This window comes from Oncorhynchus masou, chromosome 26, assembly GCF_036934945.1.
Source record: "Oncorhynchus masou masou isolate Uvic2021 chromosome 26, UVic_Omas_1.1, whole genome shotgun sequence".
Lineage (NCBI taxonomy): Eukaryota > Metazoa > Chordata > Actinopteri > Salmoniformes > Salmonidae > Oncorhynchus > Oncorhynchus masou.
The window spans coordinates 18,430,008-18,446,635 of NC_088237.1; the positions used below are offsets into that span (position 1 = coordinate 18,430,008).

The window sequence follows — 16,628 nt, forward strand, 5'->3', positions numbered from 1 at the left end:
GCACTAACTCTGCGGGGCCCATGCACCCATCTCAAACCTAACCTACAAAATACAACAATTATTTGACAATAACCCTGATTTGTTTTTATTTCCACATGTAGCAAGTGAATTGTTTGTGTTGTCCGATCTACATGGGGTAGTAGGTGAGACAGTTGTCATGCATCTAACTTGCCTATTTCTCAGCGACGATTACAACACTTTGCGGGGGTCCAGAGAAACTGTGCCTGGCCAGTAATTATTCGGAACAGGAAATGGTGCCCTTTTGCTGGTTCTCCACACATGCTGTTGACTAGTCACTACACCTACTGTCAAATGAAATACTATGAATTGTCTAGTCATGGAAATAAGAAATCGTCTGGCTAAATGCTTTATCCAAAAAGTTCATAATCGACCAAATAATCTACTCATATGTTGTCTCTTCTCCTAGTCCACGCTGAAACACATATCTCCAAGTCTGAGGAAAGTTTAGAAAAACATCTATAGGCTATCAACATTCCCTGTCTTAAAATGATTAGAACGATTCATTCCATATCTATACTTTTTCCAACTTGTAAGCCTGACAAGTCCTTTGGTTATGCAAAACTATAAAATGAAATAAAAGTACAAAGCTGGCGATAGCATCACCAATGTTTTACACTGAGCTTCTTTAATGAAATTTTCCTTTCCCAGAGAATCGACAAGCTCCATTCCCCTGGCTGAGCATTTAATTACAAAACCCACGTAAGATTATGAAACTATACAGCATATGGTGAGAGGAACGGGTTTCCTTTGATGTGCACTTATAATGGCAGCAGTGGAAAAAAAGAACGAGACAAATGCCTTTACCTCATTTGAATCAAGAAGCATAAGAGAGAGAGAGAGCGTCTAAGTTCTGCTCACTGTTCTCTCTTTCATTGCTAACTCCACCACCTCCCTCACCTTTCCCATCACAGCATTGAGACGTGTCAGAAAGCGGCGGAGAATCTGTGAGGGTTGTGAAATTGTCAACCTGTTTTAACGCTCTGAGGCTCGCGGGGTGTCATGGCCTTCTGATGGAGGAGAACATGTGTTGTTCTGAATGGGGCGCCCTTTGTAATCGAAGGTGAAGCTCTGTGTTTAAAGGAAGCACTTGCTCGTCTAAGAGGACTCCGCAAAACATGACAAACTGAGACGCTCGGTGCAGCAGAGTGGGAGCGTGTTAGCGGGCTTGGGAAGCCATGTCATTCAAGACGGTGGTGTTTGACATCGTCGGAAGCGGTGCGTTGCAAAGAAACATCAGTGTTTCAGTAAGAGAGGGCATTGAGACTGCTGGGAGATGATATGAGTCAATCGTACAAGGATTGTACAAGAATAAAACATGTGTCCATGAAAATCTGAAGAGGAGCCAAATGAACTATATAAACAATGAGGCACCTCCTTGAACCTTACCGTACATCGTACCTTCGTCAAGTAGACTAGAGTACAGTAATGAATCCATATTGCCATGTCCTAAGAAAACAAAATAAGTAGCTTACTGTTTTGAGCCTAGTCCTTTCCATACAACTGACAATCTAAGTGAACATGCTGTTTTCTATATTATATTGCCCCAAAGCAACTATACACCCATATAATTACTGCACTGGAAATACACATTTAAAGAGCTTCAAGAAAAGCATTATTAATATGTTGACATTATGCCAGTACGCCACTCATGTACTGGTATTATTCTTGCAGTTCCATGCCTTTTCAGTTGTGATTTTATGAAGGTATTTTCTCTCCTGGCTGTCATGTTCTTGGAACTCAATAACCCCTAGATTTCATTAGCTCCTCTCTCGGTGTGATGTATTTACTCTAGTGACATCATTGTTTGTCTGCCCATGAAAGGCAAACAATGGTATTCATTAGGGCGCGGGGGGGGGGGGGGTTGAAAAGGTAGGTTCTAGTTGAATGGGGATGACATTGACTTTGAGTTTGTGGGCTTTGCATTCATAATGAAAATGTCCCATACAGTACCAATTTAGGATTTGTCGTTTGCTATGTTTTTATCATGTCATGGCTAATGAAATCTTTAAATGTACATTTTCAAAGTGTGTGTGTGTGTGTGTGTGTGTGTGTGTGTGTGTGTGTGTGTGTGTGTGTGTGTGTGTGTGTGTGTGTGCGTATGTGTTTAGCTATTCTAGTTGGGACCAGAAGACCCCACAAAAATACTAAACAAACAAACATTTTGACCAACTGGGGACATTTTGTTCATCCCCACAAGGTGAAATGCTATTTCTTGGGGGTTTAGGGTTCAGGTTAGAATTAGGTTTAGGGTTAGGAGCTAGGGTTAGTTTTAGGGTTAAGGTTAGGTTTTTGGGTTAAGGCTAGAGTTAAGGGTACAGGTTAGAGTTAGGTTTAGGTGTTAGGGAAAGTAGGATTTTGAATGTGACTAAATTGGTTAGCTGTACAAGACTGTGTGTGTGTACACATATTTGTTTTTTGTACACTATGTGTTGTGGAATAGCACATAAAGAGGAATCTGAAAGGAATCAATGTTCCATTCCACAATAGAGATAATCTAAGGGCTGATATATAATAATTATGAAGCCTTATCAGCTTCATATTGTAGCCTACACTGTGTGAAGCTTAGCTAAACAGAGTCAATCTCTGGTTTCTTCTTCCTACACCTGAGGAGGTTAAGGGTCACATGACAAGCGTTAAGTTAAGACACAACCACAGTTTATTATTCGAAGATGTTAGCACTTGCACAGACGAAGGAAGCGTCAGAGACCTGCTGAAAAGTTATCAGCGAATCAGAAATTAATTTTAAAAAGTACTTAACCGGCCCCTACCAACCCCATGGACTACAGCCAGTATTGTAGAATGAATGCATTTTAGCTTGCATACATTAACATAAACTTTACATGGACATTCGAATCTGAGCCTCAGCATTGTGCAACATAAACAAACTAACTGGATCCATTGGCAGTTGACAGGATGATTTTCAAAAGAACCTAAGCAAACGCTAAGCACACTAGGGGTAACTAATTTGCGCACCACATTCATTAAATGTGTACATTTTCAAAAGTATGTACCTAGTGCCCCAAATGAAGGATAATACCCTTGGAATAAAACATGCAAATCAAACATGAACTTCAGTTTTGGTGCTACATTGTAGTCTGCCCTATACATCAGTAGTCTACATGTATTTCTCCTTGGATACATCACATTCTCTCACTTGTCATTGGTTGGTCCTTGGTTGCAACTCTCTTTTGAATAAGCCATGTTCCCTGCACGCAGCACTATCGAGAATGGCCACCCATAATAATGGCCACCCATTTAAGAAACATGGAGGTGTACATACACCAATTCCAGTACCTGTGCCTTTTTTGTATATTTGAAAATCACCCTGCATGTTCAATGATTGGCTAAGGTTCACCAATTTTATATTTCTTCTTCTTCCCATTTTCTGACCACCATTTGATTGTTGAAAACTGGATTGAATTCGACTCGTCCCTAATATTCATTGGGGAAATTCTTGATATGGATGATACTCTGTTACAGTAATGATGCACAATGCATTCTAAGGGGAAAAAAACTATCACTTTACAAATAATGTTTAGGCAAAATTCACCATTGTAATCCACTATAAGCAGAAGAATGTTAGAGAATAAAAAGACATCCTGATGCCCAATGTAATGATAGTCATGTCTGGGCTTTTCAAAATAAAGGTCCCCTCTACTGAGCAATCATTTAATAGTGTCCACTCTTCTCATCCAGATGTCCCTTGTTACCCTGTGCTTGTAATTCTTCCAGAAGATTCATAGTATAGTCTCCAATAGAGGGAGTCTCTATTTACAAAAAGGGTCGCTGCAATGTTCTTGAGTCCATGATGGTATTCCACAGGTAAAGACCCAGTAACATTTATTGATCCACCTGTAACACAAACACATTTCCATGAACATCAGGCCATCCTGATTCCATCTCACAATTAATACAGTATGTGCAATACAGCCAACGTCAGTGTTTTCACCACCCAGTTGTTGAGTTAGAAAAGGATTCTAAAGAGTGTCTTTGAAGTGTAGACATAAAGGTTAATGAACCGATTCATTCAAAATGCATTGTTTCTTCAGGAAAAAAACGGTGTTCTCACATTCAGTCCTTAGTGACTACAGAGTCAGCTTGAGGTAATGTGGTGCAAAGTAATCACAAGGCCTTTTGCATCGAAAGCTTACGGTTCATTATGAAATGACCTTTTTTTGAGAAGTTTACAATTCTTAATCTCATGACCTAATCTTGTATGAATTAGGTGGTTGGTTTTCTTTGCTAGTTTTAATGAGAAAAGGCAATAAAGTGAGCAAAGAAAAGCTATCAGGAGATATTAGTGTCTTCACTCACAGTGGTCAACAAACAAAGCAAACTCATTAGCGTTCTCAGCCACTGAAATTACCTCTGTCACACTGGCTGCACAAGTCACACATGATTTTGTCCACTTCTTTTTCCAGATAGGGGCAAAACAATAATGATAAGCATAATACTAAATCAAGATTTGAAAGGCAGAAGTGATTTCCCCTGGATAAATATGTGCTTTTCCAACTAAATGCCTTCCCCCATCCGTGCTGGGAAATGATTTGTAGTGGTAGGCTACACTCAGGGGGAGGAAATTCCTTGAAGAAAATTGAAACAGAGACTATGTTTTGCAGTTTAGGCTAAGTTGTCATTCAAATTTTTCCTGCTCCACATTCCATATCAGATTCTGGCCTATCCTAACAGGGATGGTGTTTTTATCTTGAGGACTTGTATGGATAGAATTTGCCTTGTGTGGATAGAATTTGCCTTACCGTACAGACTGAGGTTTTCTGCCTCCCCTAGTTTAATGCTGTCAGATACTCTCAGCACTTCGGACCCTTCACAAGATTAAATTGCCCGTCATGAAGCTCCGGCCCTGACTGACAGCTTCTCGGCTCAGGCAAAAGTACATTCCGGAAAGGGCTTAAGAAACGTGCCTTGCGAGGAACACCCATAACACCTTCATAACGACGTTCCACTATCGATTCCTGCAGACTGTCTACCGACTAGGCCAGTCTGACAGCTGAGGGAAGCTGCCACGGGAGTTGTCAAGCTACATTTTTACTGCTGAACTTTGCAAAGAAAACAGGCACCTTTGACAGACTAATTTTGCTAATTCACCAATCAGCTATTTGACTGTGGACAGGCCCGTTTTAATTTGTCCGAATACACTGTATTCTCTGTCTATGAATAAATTAGCTTAAAATATAGTGGGGGAAAAAATTGTGACAACCCCCAGGCATCGCCTAACTTCATATTAAAAAATCTCTCATAATCATATCAAACACACTCAGTAAATTCCACAGATATTTAGGTTAGCATTACGCCACTTTCATATGTGTAAGGAGAGAGCGCCTTCTTGTCGTTCATATTGCAATAAATTCTCCCCCTCAATGAGCCATTTACATTTCCGAGCTGTCACTGTGATTAATGTGGTACTAATTTGAGAATAATTCCATGCTACAAAGACAAAGAGCAGGCCCCGGTTTTTGTCAGCAGAGAAAGGAGCCTACACGAGACAGATCTAACAGCATCTCAGTAGTTGCAGAAGGGGAAAATGAATGCATCGACTGAGATCATCGTCATCAACAGAAGACAGGAGGAATTAAATAGAAATGTGGCACCTTCTGAAGGTTTTTCAGGCTGCCTTCAAAACATTTAACTCAATCTATTTCTGAATCATATTCAATCACATACATTGTGTTAAACCTAAGGCTGAGTGAAAACAATGAGCGAAACAGGCCTATAGCTGCATGGGTCAACGGGTGACTCATGAAATCTGTAACAGAAAGATACCCAACCTGGCTCGGCTCGTTATTCATTGTACAATTATCATTTTCCAATCTATAATGGCTAAATGGGTTATTTGGACATGTTATGCTAGATAATCATTCTCCTGTTCATTCTCCTGCATTCTCAATAGGTTTTGCCCGTGGCAGGGAAGCACATTAGCGAGTAGATGGAAATACGCTTCCATTTTAATGTAAGGCAATTTTATTGAGATGGCATAATCACATTATGGGGAAGCAATGTATTTTCCATCTTCTAAAAGATGTTGAAGTATCTTGGATGGCAGGTAAAGCAATTAGAACACTCTCTCCAGCTGTTTTGTTGAATTTATCTATTTAAACCATAAATGATCCATGAATAGTCATTACTTGCATCCTAATAAGTACAATTAAGGAGCATGGTGTAAATCTTATTTCCTCATTAAGCAAATGTTCAAACTAATGGAAATGGTTTGTTTGCTGTTTCTCACCAGCACTTGGCACAGTAGGATACAGATCGTGTTTAAACTGTAATATTCAATACTTGCATTAAAGGCTATAGTCTGAATTCAGAAAACAATGAAGATTAACGTTGATATTGGTCCAATTCAATCAAATTCATCTAACAAGATTGCATCACCTTGATTCGGTTCGGTGGCATCAAGGGTTACCAGAGCTGATCCCTGTCCGATGAGATCTTTCCGGCGTTCCGTGTTAACAAAGACAGGGAAAAAAAAGAGGAAGTGAAGAGATGAGTTTTAAATTTCATCCCAAGCGAAATTAACATGTGGGTGAGGTTATTATGGTTGATCAATCCATCAATACTGCTGCAGCAACACTGTCCACCAAATAAACCCCATTCCATTTTGAGGTCCCGACGAATCCCCGGATCGATAATTACAGGCTCCAGACAGGTGTGGTGTGGCCAGTTTAAATAATTAAGTACATGGAAGGAGGCAGAACTCAAGTCTAGGGGTCGTCATAACCCAGGGAAGGATATGGGCATCGGGTTACTGTGTTAAAAGCAAGTAATTGGAGTGAGTAATTTGCATGTTTCGGTCCTCAAAATGGCTCTGATAGTGCTAAGGAGACATGTCGGCCCCTCAGATATAGGCCCCCAGGGTCCCAGTAGTGACTGCAAACATGAGACAGTTTCAGCAATGGCACGGCAGAGTGCTGTAATTTCAGACTAAACCGTTTGACCTTGACCAATGATACAAATAGGCAAGGTCAATAGGTTGAGAAACATATAGGTGTCTTTTTAAACTGATGTTGACTGTACTTGGCTACTATGAGGACTACTATGACCCCAATTATGTTGGTACTCTGTACAGTCATGGCCAAAAGTTTTGAGAATGACACAAATGTTAATTTCCACAAAGTTTGCTGCTTCAGTGTCTTTCAAAATTTTGTCAGCTGTTACTATGGAATACTATAGTATAATTACAAGCATTTCATAAGTGTCAAAGGCTTTTATTGACAATTACATGAAGTTGATGTAAAGAGTCAATATTTGCAGTATTGACCCTTCTTTTCCAAGACCTCTGCAATCCGCCCTGGCATGCTGTCAATTAAATTCTGGGCCACTGATGGCAGCCCATTCTTGCATAATCAATGCTTGGAGTTGTCAGAATTTGTGGGTTTTTGTTTGTCCACCCACCTCTTGAGGATTGACCACAAGTTCTTAATGGGATTAATGTCTGGGGAGATTCCTGGCCATAGACCCAAAATATCAATGTTTTGTTCCCCGAGCCACTTAGTTATCACTTTTGCCTTATGGCAAGGTGCTCCATCATGCTGGAAAAAGGCATTGTTCGTCCCTTTGCTGAGAAGCAACCCCACACATGAATGGTCTCAGGATGCTTTACTGTTGGCATGACGCAGGACTGATGGTAGCGCTCACCTTGTCTTCTCCGGACTAGCTTTTTTCCTGATGCCCCAAACAATCGGAAAGGGGATTCATCAGAGAAAATGACTTTACCCCAGTCCTCAGCAGTCCAATCCCTGTACCTTTTGCAGAATATCAGTCTGTCCCTGATGTTTTTCCTGGAGAGAAGTGGCTTCTTTGCTGCCCTTCTTGACAGCAGGCCATCCTCCAAAAGTCTTTGCCTCACTGTGCGTGCAGATGCACTCACACCTGCCTACTGCCATTCCTGAGCAAGCTCTGTACTGGTGTTGCCACGATCCCGCAGCTGAATCAACTTTAGGAGACAGTCCTGGCGCTTGCTGGACTTTCTTGGGCGCCCTGAAGCCTTCTTCACAAGAATTGAACTGCTCTCCGAGAAGTTCTTGATGATCCGATAAATGGTTGATTTGGATTTTTTTGCAATCTTACTGGCACATGTTTCCTTGCAGGTAACCGTGGTTGACAGAGGAAGAACAATGATTCCAAGCACCAGCCTCCTTTTGAAGCTTCCAGCCTGTTATTCAAACTCAATCAGCATGACAGAGTGGTCTCCAGCCTTGTCCTAGTCAACACTCACACCCGTGTTCACGAGAGAATCATTGACATGATATCAGCTGGTCCTTTTATGGCAGGGCTGAAATGCAGTGGAAATGTTTTTTGGGGGATTCAGTTCATTTGCATGGCAAATAGGGACTTTGCAATTAATTACAATTCATCTGATCACTCTACATAACATTCTTGAGTATATGCAAACTGCCATCATACAAACTGAGGCGGCAGACTTTGTGAAAATGAATGTGTCATTCTCAAAACTTTTGGCCACGACTGTACAGCTGAAATGAAATTCGATGGCTTGTTGCCACTGTCTAAAGTGCATTGTGTTGATTACGATGACCCTTACCTTGGTAGTCTTTATCTTGTTCCCCGTGGCGCAGCTCCATCCCTTCAGATCTGGGAGGACTTTACACTCCTCCCCATCCAGACATGGATGCATCTGACACCACCACTTCTGCTCCACTATAGAGGCTAGGGGAGAACAGAGACATCGTTATAATGAGCAGCTTTGAGAGATACTAGGGAGACATACAGGAACAGACATGTTCCTTCTTTACAAAACAATAGGGCTGGGAATTGGAGGTCTCACGATACAATATTGTCACGACACTTAGGTGCCGATACGATATGCATTGCGATTCTCGTGATTCTATATGTATTGCGATTTGATGTTCCAAACATATTTCTCCCAATATGTCTGCTGCAGAGAGACGAGAACTACTGCTTACGTTACCTACCTATTTTTGGAGTCAAATATTTATATAATATTGGCAAAAAAGAATATTGTGAAATGTAACTACCCCCCCCCCCCCCCCCATCACTACAAAACACAATGAGGTAGTTGTATTGAATTTAATGAGAGCCAAACAATCATGCACAGGGGTTGGATACATTAAGGTAAACTTTTTTTGTATCCCACAGGCATGATTACAACAGCAATATTGTGTAAAGCACCTTTAGAAGTGACAGTAATTGTACAACGTTGGCTGTATCATACGGTTTGATGTCCACCAAACTGTTGGAACAGGATACATTTCAAACACTTAACAATGCTTTGAGGAGGTGATCAGGCTCAAACTGAGATGAGAGCTCAGGTAATCCCTAGACGTATAAAAACCATAATTAAAAGGTTAAGTGCTGATCATTTTTCAGAGATCACCCGTGGAGCACTTTAAACTGGGCGCCATTGGCACAGCGCTTTAATTTGCTGAGAATGTCAATACTCAAATGTCATCGAATAGGTTAAACGCATCTGGTGCCAGACTTTAGGTATGAACTGCTTTTCAATCCCAAACTGAGGCAGCTCTTTCTGATACACAGATCTGTTAATCACCTACGTTCACTGTGCAATACAAGGGAACAGGTTTGGAGCTTTGCAAATTAATCTGTGAGCTTTGAATATGAAACCAGGTGCACAAGGAATGCAGCAAATATAATGTGAGCTCAGCAAAACTGGGAGGGCTGTGAATTCACTGTTCTGTGGTCAAAACTTCAGCCTTGTGGAATTATATAGCGGTTTTGTGGATGTCACAGATCACACCAGTCCCCTATTCCCACTGATTAGTACTTGTATAAGTGTGCCCTTTGGTTTCCATTGTGCTGTAGATTATTGTTACTTTGTCCGTTGGCGCGTGAGTACCTGTGCTGTGTGTTTTGGGCTTTCGTGCCATTGGGGATTGCGCAGATGATTACGGGTCTCGTCCCGTGTGTTAATCATTGTGTGCTTGTTATTTATTCGAGGTGCTCCTCGCTCTTTTGTTTTGGGTTTCTACCCTGTGTTTGTTACGTGTTTGTTTGGTCTTTGTCCCCATGCCTTTACACGGCACGCTGTAATTTCAGTGAAATTAAAAACCCTATTACGCATTCCTGCGTCGGTCTCCCGAATCATTCATACCAACGTGACAGTGGATATGTAAAGCTGAGTTGACTTTGCAGTGAGGCCTGTTGAAGTGTAACTAAACCTTGAATGTGGTTCAGAGAGGCTGTATGATTTAATGCAATGAAAGGAAACAGGAAGCAGCAGTCAGCTTTATGCCTCAGAAGAAGCACATTTACTATGAGGGCAGCTGAGTGACGCAGCGGTCTGAGGGCCTGCATCTCAGTACTAGAGGCGTCACTACAGACCCTGGTTCGTTTCCAGTCTGTACCACAACCGGACGTGATTGGGAGTCCCATAAGGTGGCGCACAATTGGGCCAGCATAGTCCAGGTTAGGGTTTGGCCGGGGTAGGCCATCATTGTAAATAAGAATTTGTTCTTAACTGACTTGCCTAGTTAAAAAAAAGAAAAAAAAACATCAAGATACGCAAATCAAGTACATTTCTTTCTACTGGCAACTTTGAAGCACTCAAATCTACAGTTCACATGACTTCATCATTAATACAGCATTAGGCCTCTATAACGATGGACAGTATTGAAATTCTTATCCTGTACATTGAAAACCTCTTATGAATCCAGAAAACAGTTAAGAGAATAGAAGACATGTGTTTTAGAAAGCCAAGAGCATACTTTGCTCACCACATATTTTATTTAAATAGGCAAGTCAGTTAATAACAAACTCTTATTTACAATGACATCCTAGGAACAGTGGGTTAACTGCCTTGTTCAGGGGCAGAACAACAGATTTTCACATTGTCAGCACAGGGATTCAAACTAGCAACCTTTCGGTTACAGGCCCAACACTCTAACCACTAGGCTACCTGCCACCCTGAAACAAATATATATCTAATTTCACACTTATTTCACGGTAACACATTCCCTGTTTGCCACACATGAGATTTACTCCAAAACAAGGAGCAGTCACTTATACCCCTGATCTGTCAGTAATTTAAGGATTAAGTCGTACGGTATCAACGTGAGGTGAATCTGGCTTGGGCCAGACGTTGCATTGAAGGCGCAAAATTGGGTTCTGATGGGAAAAGACAACCTATTTCTGGGTGCCTGAAGATAAAACTCATTGAAACGGCGCTGAGAATCACAACATCTACTTTCACGTCCTATAGGTATGTGCCTTCAGAAAGTATTCACTCCAGTAGAGGCTGCTGAGGGCAGAACGGCTCATAATAATGGCTGGAACGGCGCAAATGGAATGGCATCAAACACCTGGAAATCATGTGTATTCATGTATTCCACTCCAGTTATTACCACGAGCCCGTCCTCCCCAATTAAGGTGCCACCAACCTCTTGTGCTGCACTTGAGTCAATACACATTAGAATCCCCTTTGGCAGCGATTACAGCAGTGAGTGTTTCTGGGTAAGTCTCTAAGAGCACACCCGTAACATGATGCAGCCACCACCATGCTTGAAGAATGGTACTCAGTGATGTATTGCGTTGGATTTGCCCCAAACATAACGCTTTTTAGTCAGGACACATTATTAGCAGTATTACTTTAGTGCCTTGTTGCAAACAGGATGCATGTTTAGTAATATTTTTATTCTGTATCCATTTTTTCCAATAGGTGCCCTTTTTTGAGAGGCATTGGAAAACCTCCCTGGTCTTTGTGGTTGAATCTGTGTTTGAAATTCCCTGCTTGACTGAGGGACCTTACAGAGACGAGGTAGTCATTCAAAGATCATGTTAAACACTATTATTGCACACAGTCCTTGCAACTTATTATGTTACTTGTTAAGCACATCTTTTAATCCTGAACTTATTTAGGCTTGCCATAACAAAGGGGTTGAATACTTATTGACTGAAGACATTTTAGCTTTTCATGTTTTATTCATTTGTAAAAATGTAGAAAAACATAAATCCGCTTTGATATTATGGGGTATTGTGTGTAGGCCAGTAACACAAAAAAATCTAAATTTAATTAATTTTCAATTCGGGCTGTAACACAACAAAAGTCAAGGGGTATGAATACTTTCTGAAGGCAGTGTATTTGGCATGTTCAGCTCATTCTAACAGGATCACACGGTTCTACAGCACTATAGGGAGTTAGAGGAGGAGTACAATTCAGCAAGACCATTACTGTAAAAGGCAGAGACAGTACCGAGTTGTCGTAAAGCACCAGACTCCACTAAATGTAAGGAATTGCAGGAGACCAAACTAATTTCCCCTGAGGATACGACTATATGGCACAGGAGCACTTCTGGTAAACACTTTTTTTAACACATTTAATTACAGTTTAAGACTTGTAAAGTGTATTGTAAAGTTTAAGAATAAAACAAAGTATAAATGAGGCCTCTGTGGATGGCTATGACTAAGCACCTTGTGGTCTGAAGCGTTACAAAATTAACAACAATTCTTAAGAGCAGTTTCACTAAGGAAGACGGTGCAAGCTCACCATATAAAGATTTAATGATCTCAGTTCAACCTCCTCCTATTAGTCCGAGTGGAACAGACCATCAGCAAAAAATGACACATCGATAGAACATTAAATATTCAGCTGGAACGTACCATCTACACAGGACGGGGCAGCTCTGGTCGTCCCGGCCACTTGTCCAGGGAAGCAGGAGCATTTAACCGTTTGGGAGCGTTCTTCTATTTTGTTCTTGTTGCAGCATCGATGCAAAGCCACAACCTCACAAGTGCCGGTTCTGACTTGATGCACTGTAGAAAACATAGAACAGATGGAAATCAGAATTAGCCACTTGATAACTCTGTAACTAAAATAACGCAGCAGTACTTCCACATAGCCTAAAACTCAGCTTAATGTCATAGTGCAGCACAAAAAAGAGCCATAACGCAAATACTTCTGTATTACTTATGCTGTGTGACTGCAAAAAAAGTTAGAATCAAGGGTTCATTTTTAACAGGCAATGAAGTAGGCCTACTATATGTCCATTGTAGAGTTAACTTTGTATTAGGTTGACTAACAGCCTGTTCACATATTCAGAACACTGGAGGCATATACCTGTTAAGGGAGGCTACCTAATACTTATGCGGTACCCACAACCCTGAAGGTACAGAATAACTATGATTAAGCTTTAAAATAGTTTGCAACTGAAAGCATCAGCCAATGAATTAGTAGGCTATTTTGCAATTCAAAAAACAATTGAAAAATCACTTTCTCAGTAAGTGGTTTCCTACAAGTTCTCCAGAAAATAAGGTGCAGTTGCTGCAGTATGTTGAGCCAATTCCAGCTCACGCTACATTGTCTGAATTATTTAGGGACTGTACTGCTCCCTGCTCTTTTAATTACATGTGACATTTTCACGAGGAGTCCGTCCTTCTGCAGAGGCAGTTATTGCTCATTTGGTAAACAACAAATGAAAAGTGCTGTGGAACCTTCCCACTGATTGCTGTAACTTATACCAGGGAAGCCAGCCAAGTTTATTTAATTAAATTGCTTTTGCATGCCTTGTTATGTTATGTTATTTTCTTTTTTTTTATTAGGCAGAAATGTCATAGGAGGAGGTAGGGTATTGAGTTGACTGTATTGCAGCTGCATCAACACCTAAAGTAACACCCTCAACACCACCATCACTGGGACACAATATGGAAGACTCACACCTCAATCAATAACATTTGAATGTTTCCAATGGCTTCAATCTATCATTTAATAATAGTATTATTGCTACGGTGAGATTCCTCAAGCTAACTGTTAGGATTTCAAGCAGATGAGTAGTCGTGCCATGTTATCGAGAGGTGTTAGATCAAAAGGCAAGCAGGAAGTGAAAAGGAGGGAGGTGGAGTTCTTTTTTGATAATACACAAGTTTTGATAGCGCTTCTGCTATCGCCGTCCCCCCCTGTCCCTGCTCATTCATCAAAATAACTGAGGCGCAATCGCTTGAACGTAGCGGGAGTCTGACTCACACTCTACTCGTATAAAAAAAGATATGAAAGACAAATACGTTTCTGACGGCGTTGCTTAGATCTATGTAAAAGTAGCGCCATGCTTCACAGAGAGGAAGAGTTTTTTGGAGTATATTTGGAGCTCTAGCCGTATGACCACTGTGCTGTCCTGCTATGAAACAGAGGTTTTTTATGTACTTGGGAATTAGTCTTTTCACAGAATCCCAGAGAAGCGCCTTTCCCTGCTGGGCCGGTGCATGGGAAAGGAGTGAGTGAGTGAGTATATACACTGGTGAAAAGCATATTCCAAGGTGATAAAGAATTCGTGACCCATGTAATTGCTCTGCACTGACTGACTACAAATTGATTCTCTCAGTGTTTGGAAAGTGGTACCAACACTACAGTTCATGATTATATTCACTTAAAAAATGTATATAGTCATTATTTCTCTCTGTTTGAGAGGCTTTTGGCCGAGTCGGTCTCAGATGCACAGTACAGATTTTTCTTTACCTTCAATCAATTCTGAATATGTAATTATAGAAATAGTGCAAGTGAAGACAGCCAGTGGAGCAAATAGCTTTTCAAATCATTGATCCTTATGGTGTTCTGCATTTGACGTCCGTAAAGCTTGGGCCATAGATAGAAGACTGTTTTGTCATCATTTTGATCATGTAAATTGGTCGTGAACACATCCTCTCTCTCTCATAAGATACCTTTTATTGCAGGGCTCCACTGAAGCGGACAGTCTATGAAGTGAAATCCTCAAGGCACACTACAAATCAGATTAAGAAGTGAAATAAAATGTATTTTCCCGAGGGTAATGCAATTGCTGATCTATTCTTGACCAAGAAGTATAGATTGTGCTGTTTCAGAAAAAAAGAAAGAAAGATAGGACTCCCAACTGGTCGGGAACTGTGCTCTTGAGGAAAAGAACCATGTTTATTTTTTGGGAATCCATTTGCACTGTTACCAGCCAACTGATTTCCCAACAAACACTGGAAATCTACAAAGAAGATAAAATGCACTTACAGACATAATAGGATACTCGCTCTGGGTTGCCTACAATTCAAATAGAATTGCTCCCATATAATGGGGGGATAAGGACATTCTCACAATGTTTTTAAGTAGGCTGAATAGGGCGTAAACCTTTGGAGTGAGACCATGCTTCATTGTACATTTTATTGCAATGCGCTAATGGTCTATGACAGTAATTGGACAAACCATTGGACAAACTAAAGCTATACGTTTAGTCTCAGTGCTAATTGTATGTGTCCAGTGTTTTCCCATTGAATCAATACTTGCAATACAAGGAAAAAGACAGATGATCAGAAACATTCCTCCACTGACTTTACAAGGACAGTGGACCATTGTAGTGATAAGGATTGTAAAGGTCCTTGGATCTCTTATTCCAAGGATGTGTATCCGGTAGGAGTGCCAATAGGGTCAAGTGCTCTTGTTGTGCCTCTCCAATATTGCACCTTGGCCGTGTAAACAACTCAATATAGTGGCAAATACAAGGTGAACCAGAGAGAGCAACTCGGAAGGCGAGGCAGATCTCTCTTCCTGCACATCTCAGCAAATTAAAGCAGACACGTCAAAGCGAAAAGAGGGAAGAGTGTTTTGAAGATATACAAATTTATGCAGCTTTTTGCTGACAGAAGCCACTAATAAAAAAAAGTATTGCGAGCACTCAAATAGGACACAAAGTGCATTAGAAAATCAATTTCTTTGCTTGCCGAAACCAACAATATTTACTTAGGGTGGTTATTTTTTTCAATGGTATAATTAAATTTTTTCTTGTGTTCTCTGGGAAGAATGTATTTTTTTGACTTTGAATGTGTTCTGGATTGATTTCATCCCTGGAATGATAACAGGTTTACAGCAACAGAAATAACACCCGAGGGAAATTAGAGGGCTGCTGAAGCTATCAGATAGAAATTGAACGTGTGCGAGATTATTCTGATCCAATTCCGGCAGAAATGATGAGCGCCTTGAGTAAGGATCGCTGCCAATCAAAAGCCACATGCTGGAGGCCCATGCCCTACTTTAATTGGTCGACAGACAGAAGAAAGCTAAATATTTTCTGTCATGTCCACGAATGGCCATCCTGCATGTCTACGGAATCACCTTGCCAATTATCTGCAACAGTGGATTGTCAGTGAGGCTCCCAGTGTTGAAACCAATGATGTTGAAACATTTGAGCTGCCCCACACTTGTAATGTTACTGAGATGCCATAATTGATCTCACTGGGTTCTAGTGGTGTCCCAGCTTGTCTTAACAAGACAAGGGAAGTATTTAGAATTACATCTCTTTCATACATTTAAACTCTATCACACAATCCTTTACCGATGGAACACCAGGTGCATTTAATCATCTATGACCTAAGATAAAACATCTAGGCATACTATAGGCTATAAAAAGTTATTATAATGTGAAGGCTCAGATGAGACATCACCTAAACTAGCAGGATGAATGTACAAAACATTAGCAAGGAACACCTTGCTAATATTGAGTTGCATCCCCCTTCGCCCCTAGAACAGCCTAAATTCGTTGGGGCATGGACTCGACAAGGTGTCGAGAGTATTCCATCAGTCCACTTGGCACCGGGGCGGCAGGTAGCCTAGTGGTTAGAGCATTGAAAGGTTGCTCGATCGA

General features: G+C 40.9%; 1 protein-coding gene across 2 annotated transcripts in view; it reads right to left on the bottom strand.

The window, feature by feature from the left end:
* Positions 1-2,497: 2,497 nt before the first annotated feature.
* Positions 2,498-16,628, bottom strand: part of LOC135514552 (chemokine-like protein TAFA-2) — a 60,000-nt gene continuing 45,869 nt past the window's right edge. The window contains exons 3-6 of one of the 2 annotated variants that reach the window (XM_064937976.1): positions 12,634-12,786; positions 8,582-8,706; positions 6,415-6,471; positions 2,498-3,873 (exon numbers count right to left, since the gene is read on the bottom strand). In XM_064937976.1, coding sequence (XP_064794048.1) covers positions 6,442-6,471; positions 8,582-8,706; positions 12,634-12,786 — 308 coding nt within the window. In that variant the 3' untranslated portion in view covers positions 2,498-3,873; positions 6,415-6,441. The remainder of the gene's footprint in view (positions 3,874-6,414; positions 6,472-8,581; positions 8,707-12,633; positions 12,787-16,628) is intronic. The other variant, XM_064937977.1, reaches the window with a different exon arrangement.